This window comes from Muntiacus reevesi, chromosome 3 (genome assembly GCF_963930625.1).
Source record: "Muntiacus reevesi chromosome 3, mMunRee1.1, whole genome shotgun sequence".
Lineage (NCBI taxonomy): Eukaryota > Metazoa > Chordata > Mammalia > Artiodactyla > Cervidae > Muntiacus > Muntiacus reevesi.
In genome coordinates, this window is record NC_089251.1 from 16175522 (window position 1) to 16193352 (window position 17831).

Here is a 17831-nt window from a genome sequence, read left to right on the forward strand (position 1 = left end):
TGAAACAAACCAAACAGATGATTCCTTGTCATCGTTTTCCAGGCAGGAGGTGCTATCTCATATTCAGTGATCTTACCCCTTTCAGCATATAAAGACAAGTGGATGAAGAATTATTAGATTAGAGGACTAAATCTCTTTAACATGTGCAATGAGGAAGGGATTGCACTTTCTTGAAATGACATTTAAAAAGAAACAAAAATGCCTTCCTCTTCCTCTGAAAGCATTCTGACCACAAATTCACATCTTTTCACTTCTTTAACCCCCAATCCCCTCCCTTACAAGAGGCATACTGGGGGATCCCCTTCAGGAAAACCCACACACTCTGTGACAACAGAATAGCTTAGAAAACCACAGCAAGTTTATTCATTGGCAAGGTACATACAGAAAGCATTAAATGTTTGCGTTTCTAGGTGCCAGCATATGCTTTTGAAAATGTCTGAATAATACCAACAGAATAATTAGATACCACATCTTCACCCAAGCATGATTTATCAGCTTTAAAAAATATTTACCTAAAATTAAATATTTATATATGTACATGTGTGCATGTTCAGTGACTTTAGCCCTGTCCAACTCTTCCTGACCCCATGGACTAGAGCCCGCCAGGCTCCTCTGTCCGCAGGCTTCTCCAGGCAAGCAGACGGGAGTGGGTTGTCATTTTCTCCTCCAGGGGATCTTTCTGACCCAGGGACCAAACTCACATCTGTGGCTCCTGCATGCCAGATGGAATCTTTAACGCCGAGCCACTGAGGAAGCCCATACATGTACATATACTGTGCATAAATTACCTACAGTTCTTTTGAAAAATAATAAAAGATAGCTAATATAAACTTTACTAAAATTTAAGAGTCCATACCTGATAATGCCTTAAATTTTTCTGAGGTGATGTCTTCTTGAGCCATTCCCCTAAAGTAATTCACAGATTCAATCTATCTTAGAACTGGAAGGAATTTTAAGTAATCACCTAGTTCACCCAAGGCCTTAAGAAAAATAAAGAATTACTGTCACATTTTAGATCAAGTTACATGATGTTAAATGACTCACCCAAGGCCACAAGACTATTAAGTTTCTGTTTTCTCAGCTATTTTTTTTTTCTTCTAGCCAAACAAATCTCAATACCAAATGCATGTACACTCATAAGACATTCAAGTGCAAGATAATTCATTGAGAAATCCCATTCCAGGATCCACTGTGCTTACTCAGTAGGATAAATGGCATCTGTCTAATAAAAATATATAGCAGTGTTACATTCAGCTTCTTGGCTTTGATTCTGATTAGTAAAACGCACCCCCTACACTGAGGACAAACAAGATGTAAACTTCAGTATAAATGCGTGACTGGATTGGCTCCGTTTAATGCATCAGTCACTTTAGTCGTGTCCAACTCCTGCAAACCCATGGGCTGTAGCCCGCCAGGCTCCTCTGTCCAAGGGATTCTCCAGGCAAGAATACAGGATTGGGTTGCCTCTCCTCCATGGGATCTTCCAGACCCAGGGAGTGAACCAGCGTCTTTAAAGTTTCCTGCATTGGTAGGTGGGCTCTTTACCACTAGCACCACCAGGGAAGCCCTTAAGGCACCTAGCTCCATGCAGACCACTCCTTCCATCCAAAGAAATGTTTTCGGAGGAAAGGAGAGGAATGTAAATCAGCAGAACAGAATCCAAGGACTCTCGGTGTGTTTGTAGTCAGAGCCTCTTGGGGTGGCCTTCTCTGCGTTTGACTTTGCAGAGCTAACCAAGAGGACCCGTTTAGGGGCCAGAAGCATCAGACACAAGCCAGACGTTTCTTGCTCAGAATCCCCCACTCCGAGATGGGTTCTGACAGCCGGGACATGCAGACACGTTCTTCGGGACACAAGCCTGCAGAGACACGGGGGGCGCCAGGGGGACTTCCGTGGATCTGGACAAACTTGTCAGTCGCTTCTGTCCACCTTGCACTTTCTAGAGGAGACACACTTTGGAAGGACTTGGTGGGGGTTTAGTTTAAGAACCCGTTCCAAGCAAATGCTCATTATACTTGGCAGATGGAAGCCACATGGGTTCTTTGGTCAGGAGAACAACAGTTTAGGTAAAACTGAAATGTCCACTCTTCTGATACACAACACACTTTACGCAACTGAAATCTGGGAAAACCACACAACCAGTTGTGGGCTTAGATGGATCAAACAGCAGCAGGTTTAGTAAAATGTGTCGCCTGGCCCGGAGTAACTACAATTAATTGCAATTATTTTGGATTACACTTAACACCATCTGGAGGACCTTTTCTCGTGACGGGCTGGCATCCAGCACGTGGCAGCCGGGGTTCTCCATCCGCTGGTAGCACACTTCTACCCTGGAGACAGGCAGAATGAGAGTCAGCCCATGTGTTAACACAGCCCTTCGTGCAAATGTTGTTTTCCTACCGTAACACAAACAGCTTGAAGTCAGGTCCCCATCTGGCTGAGCCCACTACCCCCACCCCAGGCAACTTGTTGTGCCCAGGAAACATTTGACACATCTAGTTTAATAAATGAAAAATTAATAATATTTTATAGCTAACCTTTATTGAACGCCTAGTACTGCCAAGCCTTAGCATCCTGCATGTTCTTCTCATTTTATACTCCAGAGTAACTTTAGGAGTAAAACTATTGTCATTTATCCCCATTTGGCAAAGAAAGGTGCAGACGCTCGAAGAGATTAAGTTTCCCAGTGGCAATTTTCTCAGGAGTCCGCACCCTGGAGGATTCTGCACAAGCCAGAGGTCCTTGGCATGTGCACTGTCTTCACTCAGGACTCTTCTGCAATTGCACAGAATTCCACCTCCCCTTCTGGTGTTAACCAGACTTTGTGTGTGCGGAATGCCCAGGGATGATCATGTGACCAAAACTCTAGAGCTCTGTGGTTAAAACGAGTACCCAGACTCATCCATGTGGATGGATGAACCTAGAGACTATCACACTGAGCAAAGCAAATCAGACAGGGAAAGACAAATATCATATATCGCTTAAATGCTGGATCTAAAAAAAAAAAAAGAAAATAACAGTTCAAAGGAACCTATTTACAAAACAGAAAGAATCAGAGATATATGGAAAACAAACTTATGGTTAAGTAAGGAAGTAACTGTTAGTCGCTCAGTTGTGTCCGACTCTTTGCGACCCCACAGACTGCAGCCTGCCAGGCTCCTCCATCCCTGGGGATTCTCCAGGCAAGAATACTAGAGTGGGTTGCCATGCCCTCCTCCAGAGGATCTTCGCAACCCAGGGACTGAACTCGGGTCACTTATGTCTCCTGTGCTAGACATATCACTTAACGTTTTGAGCATCAGTTTTGGAAGCTGTAAAACATGGCTAATACTGTCCTTGCGAGGGTTACAGAGCATCAGAAATAAACGCCTGACTTACAGGGATCCCCTAGCAGGTAAGACTCACGCTGTGATCATCAGACAGTGCTCATGCACATCCTGTTACAACAGCCCAGAAAGGCGTGTTGTCTCACTCAGGTTCACCCTGCCGCCAGCACAGCCAGGACAAGAGGAAGGTATCCCCTGGCTACAGAACAACCTCGCTGAAGCCCCAGGGAACCGTCCCAGGGGAAGGGGTGACTCTAACTAGGAGGATATTGCCTCACTGATTTGGAAAATGGGAGCCATGTCATCTCCTCCATTCTGCTGAAGTCAGTGCTGTTTCTGGGTCATCACCACAGCCAGAGACCCCTGGCCCTCACATCACATCAAGACACCTACTTTTGACGAAATATGCTGTCGGTCTCCAGCTCAGCCTCCTCTCTGGTCTTCTCCATGCCTCGGCCCTCAAGCCTCTGCATTCTCTCCTCGGGGCTCACAGTGAGCAGCAGGACCAGGTCGGGTTTGAGCAGGTCCCTGGGCCACTGGTATATAGGGTGATGGACAGGGGGCAGGTGCTGGAGGCCCCCACTCACCTTGGTGGCTATGGCATAGGTGGCCGTGCTGTGCCAGTACCTGAGAAGGAAAAAGGTAGTGAGTTCCCTGTCTGCAGAGGAAATCAAGGCAGCACCTAAAAATCAGCCACTGAGGATGTCAAAACCAGGGATGGCTCTGCTGAACTTGTCCTAGTACTATATACATTAAAGAGATAAAACAAGATCCTATTTTTTAACATATTTATAACATGTAAAAATTAGTTAGAATCAGTAACCAGAATAAGAATCTGGCGCACACTTCTCAGAGCTCCGTTTTCTCAGCTGAAATTGCATGTGTGGCAAGACTACTCTGTTGCTTTGGCCCTGCAGGATGCTTTCTTTTTTGAAGGCATGATGGCAGAGGATGTAGATCTATTTGGTTCAGTTCAGTTCAGTTCAGTCTTTCAGTCGTGTCTGACTCTTTGCAACCCCATGGACTGTAGCATGCCAGGCTTTCTTATCCATCACCAACTCCCAGAGCTTGCTCAAACTCAAGTCCATTGAGTCGGTGATGCCATCCAACCATCTCATCCTCTGTCATCCCCTTCTCCTCCCGCCTTCAATCTTTCCCAGCATCAGGGTCTTTTAAAGTGAGTCAGTTCTTCACATCAGGTGGCCAAAGTACTGGAGCTTCAGCTTCAGCATCAGTCCTTCCAATGAATATTCAGGATTGATTTTCTTTAGGATTGACTGGTTGGATATCCTTGCAGTCCAAGGGACTCTAAAGAGTCTTCTCCAACACCACAGTTCAAAAGCACCAATTCTTCAGGGCTCAGCTTTCTTTATAGTCCAACTCTTACATCCATATACGACTACTGGAAAAACCATAGCTTTGACTAGATGGACCTTTGTCAATAAGGTAATGTCTCTGCTTTTTAATATGCTGTCTAGGATGGTCATAACTTTTTTTTCAAGGAGCAAGCGTCTTTTAATTTCATGGCTGCAGTTATCATCTGCAGTGATTTTGGAGCCCCAAAAATAAAGTCTGTCACTGTTTCTATTGTTTCAGTAGATTTACTTGGTAGTCTGTTGGTATTTAATATTGTGTGCTGGTCAAATAAAAATCCACAGGCCCATTCGGTTCCTGTGGTGTTTTAAAAAAGAACTTGTTGAGATGACAGGGAAGCAACCTAAGTGTCCACCAACAGAGAAATGTATAAAGAAGGTGGGGTCCATATACATGATGGAATATTACTCAGCCATGAAAAATAATGAAATAATGTCATTTGCAGCAACATGGATAACCTACAGATTATTATACTAAGTGACATAAGTCAGAGATAGACAAATGCGTATGATGTCACTTATTATGCAGCATCTAAAATATAACACAAATGAATCTAAGATACTGAAACAAACACAGAGAACAGACTAGTGATAGCCAAGGGGGAGGGGAGCTGAGGGATGAATCAAGTGGGAGGTTGAGGTTAACAGATGTAACTTATTATATACAGAACGGATAAACAACAAGGCCCTGCTATATAGCACAGAGAACTATATTCAACACCCTGAGATAAACCATAACAGAAAAGGGAATCTCACTCAGAGGAGACCCCAAACAGAATTCACTGTTCCTCCCTCCGGGTTCTCAACCCTTTCCTACTCAACTCTGTTGAAGGATTCATTCTAAGTCAGACCTAGCCGTTTACAAGCTCTTTTTTGTCTCCTCCATTAGATAAATCATTTTTTAGTAATCTCTACATCCTAAAGCCTGAAACAAGTGTCTGGCACACAATAAGTATGTAATGAATAATGTTTTACTGGATATATGAAAGACTGCCATTAGGATTAAACCAATCAATGCTAAAGAAAACCAACCCTGAGTGTTCATTGGAAGGACTGATGCTGAAGCTGAAGCTCCAATACTTTGGCCACCTGATTTGAAGAGCTGACTCATTGGAAAAAGACCCTGATGCTGGGAAAGACTGAAGGCAGGAGGAGAAGGGGTCGGCAGAGGATGAGATTGGTTAGATAGCATCATCGGCTCAATGGACATGAATTTGAGCAAACTCTGGGAGAAGGTGAAAGTGTTAGTCACTCAGTCATGTCCAGCTCTTTGTGAACCCATGAACTGTAGCCCACCAGTCTCCTCTGTCCATGGAATTCTCTGGGCAAGAATACTGGAATAGGTAGCCATGCCCTCCTCCAGGGCATCTTCCCAACCCAGGGATTGAACCCAGGTCTCCTGCATTGCAGGCAGATTCTTTATGGTCTAAGACACCAAGGAAGCCACTGGTAGATAGTGAAGGACAGGGAAGTCTGGCATGCTGCAGTCCATGGGGTGGCAAAGAGTCGAACACAACTTAAAAGGCAGAAAAACTGCCTCTAAAAATAATTAGAATTATTTTATTAATTGGCATCCTTTACTACACTGTTGCCCTGTTTTTGTCATATTCCAATTTTAAGTGACAAATGCAAAACTCCAAATCCAGTATCAAAGGACTACAAAAACATTTAAACCTTCACAAATATTTATGAAACAGTTAATACACATCCCACTGTACAGAGGCCCCACGGCCCCATCCTTGTCTGGCCTTTCCACTCACTGCATGCGATGTTTTAAAATCCCAGACTGTTAGTCACTTTAGATGTGAACTACTTTTCACAGTGCAAAGGACAAGCTTGTCCTTTATCAAAGCTGTGTGTTGTTTTACTCTCTGCCACCTACTCGTTTTGTGGATATAGGTGAGTCTTCAGTTACTTGTCTGGAAAATGAAAGTCATGAAAGCTTTGTTTTTTTCCCTATAGTTTTTACAAAAATATTCAAGTGCTTATAAAAAATGTAACACACTGTCATTATAAGAAAATATTTAATTCTTACTGGGCACCAGTTAAAACAAAAGCTGCATCATTTTGCATTATGACAACAACACCGAGAGTACTAAAAAGAATAAATGTAAAAAAATTATTTGGGAGTTGATCAATTCTAATGTCATTCATCGTTCAGAGTCCCTTTCCACCTCCAAAAAGAATGGCCACTGTAGCTGCTGCATGTTTGAATTCTGCCCGGGCCATTCATGTGTATCATTTTTGTTGTTTAGTTGTCAAGTCGCGTCTGACTCTTTTTGACCCCATTGACTGTAGCTCCAGGTTCCTCTGTTCATGGGATTTCCCAGGCAAGAATACTGCAGTGAGTTGCCATTTCCTCCTCCAGGGGATCTCGACCCAGGGATAGGACCCGTGTATCTTATGTCTCCTCTATTGGCAGGAGGGTTCTTTACCTCTGAGATACCAGTGAAGCCCTGTGTATTGCTTACCAGACTCCTAATCACTTACAAACTTGTATTCTCACTTTTTCTACCAGATATATCTTGTCTCCCCAGCTGAAAAAATCCACGCAGGTCCAGGTTTTCTCCTTCTTGGCAACAGAACTACAATTTGCACTGCATTTTGCACATTCTCCCAGTTCACCAAATTAAATACTCGGCTATGAATATAGAGGCTGATACCATCTAAATGTAAAAAACCTTCTTTATTCTAGCAAAACCATCAGAAAGAATAGATTTTTAAAGGTAAAAAGGGTGATTAAGTTGCCAACCTTAACCACAGTCACCATCAAAAATTACTCCATCTCCCTTATTTTTTCAGCTAGATGATAGTGTTGTCTAAAATGGATTTCGTTAAAATCTTTAAACATGAACAAAACCCACTCAGACGACAAATAACTGCTCTTTTCTTCTCATCTGACAAGGTGATCTAGTATTATCTCTTTAAAGACCAAAATTGCAGACAATTCACAGACACAAAGAAGAAAAATCAGGGAAGAATGGGGGCCCTGTTTTGCAAAGCCAGAGTCCTCTCACTGACAACACTGCAGCTCATTTTAAATAATCACAGCCTCTGGTCATCAATTTCAGTCTCTTTATTATTTAGTTTTCTCCATTCCTGCCATCAGGGAAACCACATTAGTTCAAATCAGATGCAATTTGCTGATTATACATTGCTTACATAATAATGCTTTATATTTTAATAGCAATTTGTTGTTTTCAATGCATGTCTGCCTACATCAACTCATTGGATATTCATCACGAGTCTTCTTTTTTTTTTCTTTTAATATTGGAGTAAAGTTGAGGAGTTCAGTCCTGAGTGTTCATTGGAAGGACTGAAGCCGAAGCTGAAACTCCAGTACTTTGGCCACCTCATGTGAAGAGTTGATTCATTGGAAAAGACCCTGATGCTGGGAGGGATTAGGGGCAGGAGGAGAAGGGGACGACAGAGGATGAGATGGCTGGATGGCATCACCAACTTGATGGGCATGAGTTTGAGCCAACTCCGGGAGTTGGTGACGGACAGGGAGGCCTGGCGTGCTGCGATTCATGGGGTCGCAAAGAGTGAGTGAACTGAACTGAGAGTTAGTAACTATGCTATGTTAGTTTCAGGAGTACAGCAAGGTGATTCAGTTACATGTATCTATTCTTTTTCAAATTCTGGTCAGCAGAGAACGGATAAGGAATCAGGGTGCCAAGAATAAGCGTCTGCCTGCATGCAGGAGCCAGTGCCGCTCGTCTGGGGACATTTCAGGAAATAATACGCTTCGTGGAGTCACACTTCATTAGGAAAAGCCTAGTCTTTCTCCGCAAGATAAAGGGGACTGTATCACAAAAAAGATATCAGTGCAGTAAATCCGGACACTTTATCAACAGGCTGAAAACTTCCCACAGGTGACGAAGTCCCACAGTAGAAAGCAAAGCCTTTCCCTTCCTCTAGGACCCTTTGGGACTTGCCGACTCTGAAATAGCTATCTTGCCATCCCCACAGTCAAAAGTACCCACGGGTACTAGAGCTGAGACGACAGTGAAGGCCTGCTAACTAATTTCTACTGTTTTCATCTCTCCCCCTCAATCACCACCTCACACTTCATTCTCAATATACAGAGTGATCTCTTTATAAAACTTCAGATATGCAGGTATCTGTCTCTTTTGCACGGAGAAAGACATGTGAAGAGGTAGAAATTCTATTTCCGGGTGTGGCAATTGGCTTTTATTTAAAATTGCAGTATAGTTGCCGCAGAATACTATGCTAGCTTCTGCTGTACAAGGATGTGAATCAGCTATATATATACACATATATCCCCTCCCTTTTGGACCTCTCCCCCACCTCACCCCTCTAGGTCATCACAGGGCACCGAGCTGAGCTCCCTGAGCTATAACGCAGCTTCCCACTACGCATCCATTTTACACATGGTCGTGTTTACATGTACCTGTCAATCGCAATTTCCCAATTCCTCCCACCCCTCTTCCCCCACTTTTTGTCCACACGCCCATTCTCTACATCTGCAGGCCCTGCAAATTGGGCCATCTGTACCATTTTTCTAGATGCACTAATATACAATATTTGTTTTTCTCTTTCTGACTTACTTCACTCTTTAGGCCCATCCACGTCTCTACAAATGACCCAATTCCATTCCTTTTCATGGCTAAGTAATACTCTATTGTATATATGTGCTCATCTTCTTTATCTTTATGGCATCACCGACTCAATAGACATTGAGTTTGAGCAAGCTCCAGGAGCTGGTGATGGGACAGGGAAGCCTGGCGTGCTGCAGTCCATGGGGTCACAAAGAGTTGGACATGACTGAGCGACTGAACTGAACTGAACTTCTTTATCCATTCCTCTGTGGATGGACATTTGGGTCGCTTCCATATTCTGGCTATAGCTTTTAAATGACTAACGTTCCCACCAGGAGCAGTGGAAAAGTTGGACTAATTATAGTGGAAGACCAGCCATGCTAAATGTTGACCAAGATGTGGGTTGAAGGGAATTCTCGGACACCACTGTGGGGGGAGGGTGCTGTGAAGCTTCAACCACCTCAGCACTTTTTTGTGGCACCTCCTCCAGGTGAGTACACCTGAGCCCCTGCACCCTTGCAATCCCACTCCTGGGATTCTAGGCAACAGAGGCACACGGGAAACTGAGGGCCGGCATCAGCTAGGTCCATTCAACTGTAACTTGCTTAATAATAACAATCTGTAACCTGCCTTGACTGATCAAGCCTGATTTAACTGTTTTCACAAACCCCTGCATGTTCTATAAGCATCACGTAGCCTAAACAATAAGTAACAAGATCCTTCTCCACCCCTATCAATAGCATCTTGGTCCTAGGAGTCTTGAGATGTTTGCCCAAGCTGGAGTGGAGTCAGTGGTGTGTGATTCAAGCTCCAGGCTTAGGACTGGTTGGGACCACTGACCCTCCCGAGGTAGTGACTGGTCAGCTACCTTTTGATGTCAGAAGGCCAAAATTGTCAACTATGTGGCCATTCTCTGGACATGTTTGGTCATACCTGCACTGTATCATCACCTCACCTTTCCCCTACTTGCTATCACCTTTTCCCAGGCTCCCCACACCTCAAAAACTCAAAGGTTTCCCTTGTGCTGGTAAAGAATCTGCCTGAAATGCGGGAGACCTGGGTTCGATCCACGGGTTGGGAAGATCCCCTGGAGAAGGGAAAGGCTACCCACTCCAGTATTCTGGCCTGGCGGATTCCATGGACTATACAGTCCATGGGGTCGCAAAGAGTGGGACAGAACTGAGTGACCACTTCACTCACCACACCTCTGAGTACCATGCATCTTTATCCCATAAATATCTGAGCCCCTCGCTTTGGAGAAGGTGGACCTGAGATTCTCTCCCATCTCCTAGCTTGGTGACCTGGTGAATACAGTCTTTCTGTGCTGCAAACAGAGGCTCAGGGTTTGGCTTGGGGAGCTCTGGGCAAACCAACCAGGATTAGTAACACACATGGGCAAACAAGACTGTATGAAAGAATGGTTGTGGCAACAGCGACAAAGCTCACAGGTTGCATGAAGTCAGATGCAAATGGCACTCGAAGTCTATCTGCCTGTGTAGACTGTTCAAGAACAAGCAGAACAAATAAGATCCAGGGATGGATAATCAAGGCCATGGTTCCCACCAGGGGAAGGACTGAAAAGGAAGGACTTACAGGGTGGAGTAAGGTTCTAAGTCACGATGTGGGTACAGGTTGTCCTCGGCTGTGTTCACTTTTTAAAAATTCCTTGAGACTTCCATTTATAATTACTTCTCTTCCCTTAACACTTGTCAGACTTTAATGCAATCGCTCATCTTTCCAAAAATAAGAGAAATTGCAGCAGGAACAGTAAGACGTACATGGGAGAAAAGCTTAGGACAAATTCAGATGCTATCAAAGTCTTGTGGCCCTCCCTGTCAACTGTATCTCTCTCCTTCCCAGGGGATGGCACTCTCCTAAATTGAATGGTCAACACCTTTCCAGCCCTTTTGTCTTTAATTTTTAATGGGAGGATAATTGCCTTACCATGTTGTGTTGGTTTCTGCCCTACAACAGTGTGAATTAGCCATAAGTATTCACATTCCAGAACTTCCCAGGTGGCAGAAGTGGTAAAGAACCCTCTTGCCAATGTAGGAGATGTAAGAGATGTGGGTCCTATCCCTGGGTCAGGAAGATCACACTGGAGGAGGGCATGGCAACCCACTCCAGTGCTCTTGCCTGAAGAATCCCATGGACAGAGGAGCCTGGTGGGCTACAGCCCACAAAGTTGCCAAGAGTCAGACACGACTGAAGCAACTTAGCATGCATGCATGCATGCACACGTATGTCCCCTCCCTCTTGAACTTTCCTCCCACCCTCCAGCCCTTTTTATGGTATTTTTTTTCTATTATTTTGCATGTAGTCTACTGAACATCTTTCTGTAACTTGATTTCTTTCATTTGAAATGATGGTTTTGTAACTTAGACACATTGACATATCATACTCATGTACATAGCTATAGGACGCATATTCTATAAATACGCCAGTATTTATTTACTTTCTTCTGCTGATGCCTATTGGTTTTTCAAGGTTTTCAGTATTATGAACAAAGCTGAAATAGACTCTCTTGGTGTTTCTCCAGGAGATACAAGAATCTACTCAAATCTTCCACTTTGCTACATCTCAAATTACTCCCCAAGTCACCAGGCAGGTACCCACTCCCACCAGCACCACACGGGTTTCCACTGATCCATAACATCTCCAGCTCAGACCTTTTCAATCAGGGCTCACTAGCCCGATGAGAGGAAACTGGGACCTCATCATCATTTTAATTCTCATTTCACCGATTCCTGGTGACTTTAACCCTAGTACGACTTGCTTGTTGTACCTGTTGTCTATTTTTATGGCACTTTAAAGACATTTTTTTATTTATGGAAAGTTAAAATATAACTCACCTTATGTCACTCTATTATCTGAAACCTTCCCAAGGCTCCCCTCTGCACTCAGAATAAAATCCACACACTTTATCACAGCCACAGACACTGCTGATCTGTCTGTTTTTTTATCCATCCAGATAGCAGACACTTGTCCAGAAGTTCTCCTGGCCTGTTTCCAGCCCTGGAACATGCTCCCTTCTTCCTGTCTCTACACTTTGCTCTTGCATCCCCCTCCAGCAAAGTTTTCACTCCACAATTTTCCATGTCTGTCTTTCTAGGGTCATTCACAGCTCAGGCCAATGGCACCTCCTCACACAGGCCTTACTAAGCCACATTTAGCGGGGGTCAGCCCTCCTCCACCACACGACCTTGCACTCTCCTCTCGCTTTACTTACCATTCTCTGATTATTATCTTACATATCCGTGTGCTGGACTATCATCTTCTCCTTCAGCACAATGTTTGCTCCATGAAAGTAAGGCATTTTCTAGCTCATTCCCCATCGAATCCCCTAAATCAAGAAGTCTTTGGCAAACAGTAAACACCCAATATAACATTTGGTGAACAAACCAATAAACAAATGAGTCACTGAAAGCTCGACTTGTGAAGTAGGGACCTTTGTTAATATTCCCAACATGGTATTTCCAGCATTCTCACTTTGGCAAGCTACTTAACTTTTCTAAGACCTGTGTTTCTCATTAGTAGTTTCAGTATCCAAGCAGTAGTAATTGTTCCAGAGTTTAGGATAGTCTATGGAATGTTCTTGGCAAAATGCCAGCCAATGGTATAGGCTAATAAATCATAGACATTATTCCTACTATTATCATAATACAGTTTGGCTTAAACACAATTGTATAATTGCATATACATATGTACACTACACGGACACACACACACACACACACACACACACACACACACACACACACATTAGGAAAAAAATGCCAAATTCAAGGCAACATTACAAATACCTGTCAACAATCACAGGCGATTTGGTAGATTCTTTAGCTATTTCAGAAGCCACGATATAATTGCCCAAAGAGTAAAAAGCTCTTCTAATGATAGTTGGTTCATCATCAAAGATTTTCCTCCACTGGCTGATGCAAGAGGGTGGTGACTTCAAGAGAACAGCCTTGAGTGAATCTGAAACTGACTGGGTCACGGTGGTTTTACCTGCAGGTCACATACAAAATACAGCAGATCTTAACCAAGGCCACGGTATCTCTCCCCAAAGTTAACAGTAACTCAGAAAGAGCAAAGACAATTTTCCTACCTATAAAACTTAGGAGTTGATTAAATAATATGATTCTTTTTTTTTTTAAAAAAACTGCTGACCCTTAGGAACTTGGGATTCCTCTACTGGTGTTAACAGAATCCATCTGACCTCTGTCCTAAGTCACTTCAGTTGTGTCTGGCTCTAAAGACCCCACAGACTGTAGCCCGCCAGGCTCCTCTGACTATGGCATTCTCTAGGCAAGAACACTGGGGTGGGTTCGATTCAGGGGATCTTACTGACCCAAGGACTGAACCCATGTATCTCATGTCTCCTTCACTGCCAGGTGGGTCCTTCACCACTAGCGCCACCTGGGAAGCGCTATTAATAGAATGTATGTTGTGTTCAGTTGCTCAGCCGTGTCCAACTCTTTTCGACCCCATGGACTGTAGCCTGCCAGGCTCCTCTGACCACGGGGATTCTCCAGGCCAGAATACTGGATTGGGTAGCCTTTCCCTCCTCCAGGGCATCTTCCCGACCCAGGGATGGAACCCAGGTCTCCTGCATTGCAGGCAAATTCTTTACAGTCTTAGCCAAAACAAAACGGTCACTTCATTGGTTTACAAACTAATGAGAAACTCTGGCATCAGCTCCCAGGCCTTCATTCCCCTCCTTAGTCAGCTGACACAGAGAGAGAGAGCCTCCCACGGAGCCTCACGACACTGGCTGTCCCGGGTCTGCCCTGCCCTTGGGCCACCCTCCTCCCGCTACTGTGTTCTGGGCCAAGTGTGGGTATATCTCTTGCATTCTGATGCCTGTGTGGCAGCTTTGAAGTCTTCTCCCCTCCACTCCCTAGTTTTCCCAAACTTTGCTCCCGTGGTTCCTGGCTGCACTGGGCCACTTCAAATCTCCAACTGCCTGCACGCTGCCATTTCTCTGTCTGGAGGATCTCTCCCAGCTTCCTCACCGACCAGCGCCTGTCCCGCTGAGAACCCAATCCAGGGATCCACCCCTCCAAGCTCTGCCAGACCATGACCCACCCCTCCTCTCCCACACCAAGGGGGCTGCATTCCCCCATGTTCATGGGGGCACCCGAGGCTCAGCTCCCTTGGAAGTTATCCATATTTCATCCCAAGCCAGCTTCACTCCGTGCCTGGCACACAACAGAGGCTCACAGGAGGCTTATGAGTTGAACCCTCAATAAGCTTTGCTTGCCAAGACTGTCTATTTCTGCAACTGATCTGTAAATCTCACAGCCTAGTACCAGCAGGTGACATCCTCTTACCTGTGGCATCCAGGCCCTCAATGACAATAACGGGGAACCTTCCTTTCTGGACCTGCTCTGGGCACTGGTCCACCAGGTCGAGCACTGCTCGGGCTTCAGGAATGAAGGGCGTGCACTGGAAAGTAATATCCACACGTCAGCAGCGGGGCCACGGGGCCGGGGCAGCAGCTACGTCTAACTGCTGAGAAGGCTGCCTGGGGCAGATAAGGCAGAGTTGTGTTTGGCACCATGCCAAAGTGCAAAGCATTTTGAACCTCAGAAAGGGCAGGATTGGTTTATTTTATGATGCAGCGGAGGCTCAAACAGGCAGTAAGTGTCAGGACCACTCGGCCTGCAATTCTCACGGACCAGCCTCCGCCAGAGGAGGAAGGACGGGAGAGATGCCTGACTGCAGAGCAGCGTCTCGCGGCGGCAGTGGACCGTGGACCCTGGGTCACAAACGTGCGGAATCAGCCCCACTGGACTCCAAGGAAAGCAGTCAGCACCCTGTCCTTTCCTGAGCGCTCAAGGGCTCAGCAGAGTGCCAACTGCTGCGGGTCTCTGGGCTTCAAGGTTCTGACCTGTTCCTGACCTCACTGTGTACTCACAGCATCTCTAACAGAGAGGCCCAGGCGTGTTCTTTTCTTATGTGCTTTCTCTGAGCAAGGCAATATTCTAAGTGCGTTGGGAGTATCAACTTGGCCCCTCTTCAAGACAACTCTACGAGAGCGCTATTGTTATTAACCCCATCTACGGATTAGGGAAACCAAGGCAAAGAAACGCTTAAGAAATTTATTGAAAGTGACACAGGTCATAAATACCAGTGCCTGCCAAGTTGCTTCAGTTGTGTCCAACTCTGCGACCCTGTGGACTGTAGCCGGTCAGGCTCCTCTGTCCATGGGACTCTCCAGGCAAGAATACTGGAGTGGGTTGCCAAGCCCTCCTCCAGGGGATCTTCCGGATCCAGGGATCCAATCGGAGTATCTCAAGTCTCCTGCATTGGCAGGTGAGTTCTGTACCAGCAGCACCACCTGGGAAGCTCAATAAATACCAGCGTCTGGATCCAAACCCAGGTTTTGCACTTGTAAGCGCTCAGAAATAATCCCGAGTTCCTAAAATGTATCTAAGATACAAGAGTCCAGCCTCAGTACCTGCCTAGAGGCTGTGGCCAGAATGTCAGCCATCCCGCGCCAAGCACCTCTGATTCTTTGTCCTAACACCACGAGGCAGGTGTGTTACACACGAAATAAGTAGCTGCCAGCAAGCAGGCGGGCACCACTGAAGTCTAAGTTTCTCCAACCCCCAAACTCAAGCCCCCTTTACACTCCGACCTCCCAGAACCGGATAACTGCTTCTGAGATGGCACAGCCAGCCGCCTCTCCCCTCCCCTCCCGGGCACCCCACGGCTCCTGCTTGGATGTCAGCTTCCCATTGACATCCAGTTGGGTTGGGGGTCCTGGCGGGCAAGAATCCGGAAAGACCCCGGGGTCTAAACAGCGGCTGGCACAGCGGCTGCCTTCACCACCCTATCTGCTAACAGGAGTAAAGAGGCAGAAAGGTCGGGACAGGCAGCCTCCGCCCCGGGAGAGCCCACTGCCTCCACGTCCCTGCTGCGGGGGGTCCCTAAGCGCTGGGAAGGGACCTGACTTCTTACCGCCTCCAGGACGGCGCGGGCGGCCTCCCGGTGCGGGAAGACCCCGGCGCTGGGCAGGTCGGGCACCACCGGGTGTAGCTTGGGCTCCGGCGCGGGCCCCACGCGCTCGCCGCCCAGCTGCCGCCAGCCCCGGCCGTCCCGCCGCTCCCAGGGGCGCCGCCACAGCTGGCAGAGCGGGTCCCCGGAGAACTCGGTCAGGCGCGGGCGCGGGGCCTCGGGGCAGGCGTCCAGCAGCGCCAGCAGCGCTTGCCGGGTGTCGGGGCTGTCGCGGGGGTCGCGGAGCAGGAAGCCGTGCTGCAGGGCCCCGGCGCCGCCGTCCGGGCGGTAGCCCAGCAGCCGGCGCAGCTCGCACCGCTGAAAGGGGCCGCGCCGCAGCTGCTGCCGCAGATGCTGATGAAGCCGGGCCGCGCGCACCCGGGCCCCCGCGCCCCCAGCCCACGGCACGCTCAGCGAGTAGCTGCGGCCCGGGGGGCCCAGGAGCGCAGCCACGCGGGGGTCGGGGCGCGCGCCCGGGGCCTGCTCGCCCACCGCGAAGTGCGCCAGGGTGCAGCCCGGCAGCTCCAACGCGAAGCAGCGCGGCGGCTCCATGGCCAGAGCGCAGGCCCCGCGCCGCCGGCTCGAGAGGCGCGCGAGCAATCGCCGCGCGCGCGGGTGGCGGCCGAAGGCCATGGGCGCCTCCCGGTGCCGCCCCGCACGCTGGGGAAACGAAACCGGGAACCGGCGGCCGGCACCGCGGGGGAAGCGAAAGCGAAGCGGCGCCGGGAAGTGGGCGGGGCCCGCGATGGGGCGACTTCCCCGGTCTCGCCTCTGCCTCCGTCCGACCGCGAGGGCGCGCCGCAAGCAGGCCGCCTCCCGGAGGGGCCCGAGGGGCAACCGCAGAGGCCGGGGCGCCGGGCCGCCTCTGATCGGGACCCACGATGGGAGGCGGGCCGGTGGCCCTAGGCCCCCGATTGAATAATTCCTCCTGTGTTGCTTGTGCCCGGGTACGGAACGCGCGCGCGCGTGTGTGTTTCCATCGGGGTCCCCTCCCCCAACCCCGCGCCACCACACTCACCGGCTCTTTCCCGTCCGGCTGCAGCGCCGACGCCTCCCCCGGGCTCGCCCCGCAGACCCGGCGACGGCTCCGGACCCAGCGCGGCGCTCCGACCGCCTTCCCCAGCCGCGCCCGCGCCCAGACTCCGGTGCTGGGAGCCGCTGAGCGCTTTCCGTCCGCTTTACACATGCTTTTCCCTGTTTTAGGATCATCTCCCTCCTTTCGTTGCCTCTCAGACTGAGAAGTGTCCCCAGGTTGGCCCCTCCAAGTTGCCTTACAGACGCCCAAGTCTTGCACGCAGGTCCAATGAGATAGCAGTGAGGTGGCCTGACAGCGCCTTCATCAGCTAGCACTCTTTCCATAGAAAAGCAGCAATTACAAGATTATTTGGATGTTTTCGTTTGTTTGTACTCCTTCGCTGGTATCTTTGAAAATAATTGCTAAGTAGACCCCAGCATTAGAAACAAGGATGGAAAACGGTAGATAAAGGGAAAGCAAATAATTATGATTTAATCCATGTGCATTTAGAGTGGGACTAGGTTTAATTCTGAAAGCAAACCCCTTTTTAATAAGT

At 47.7% G+C, this 17831-nt stretch overlaps 1 protein-coding gene across 1 annotated transcript; it reads right to left on the reverse strand.

Annotated features, from left to right (window-relative positions):
* Window positions 1–336: 336 nt before the first annotated feature.
* CMPK2 (cytidine/uridine monophosphate kinase 2) lies at window positions 337–16941 on the reverse strand. Its single transcript, XM_065928542.1, has 5 exons — window positions 16225–16941; window positions 14592–14706; window positions 13065–13266; window positions 3720–3953; window positions 337–2330 (listed from the first exon to the last, which is right to left on the reverse strand). Exons 1-5 carry the CDS (start codon window positions 16891–16893, stop codon window positions 2213–2215), a joined length of 1338 nt encoding a protein of 445 aa, XP_065784614.1. The 5' UTR covers window positions 16894–16941; the 3' UTR covers window positions 337–2212.
* Window positions 16942–17831: the final 890 nt, after the last annotated feature.

What these genes read in the sequence shown, in the direction of transcription:
- CMPK2 (XM_065928542.1), bottom strand. Translation starts at nt 16,893, where the DNA reads ATGGCCTTCGGCCGCCACCCGCGCGCGCGGCGATTGCTCGCGCGCCTC. An exon ending in TGAGGGCCTGGATGCCACAG is followed by an intron (nt 13,267 to 14,591) that starts GTAAGAGGATGT and finishes TGTGACCTGCAG; the next exon opens with GTAAAACCACCGTGACCCAG. An exon ending in TCGCCTGTGATTGTTGACAG is followed by an intron (nt 3,954 to 13,064) that starts GTATTTGTAATG and finishes TTTCCTTCTCAG; the next exon opens with GTACTGGCACAGCACGGCCA.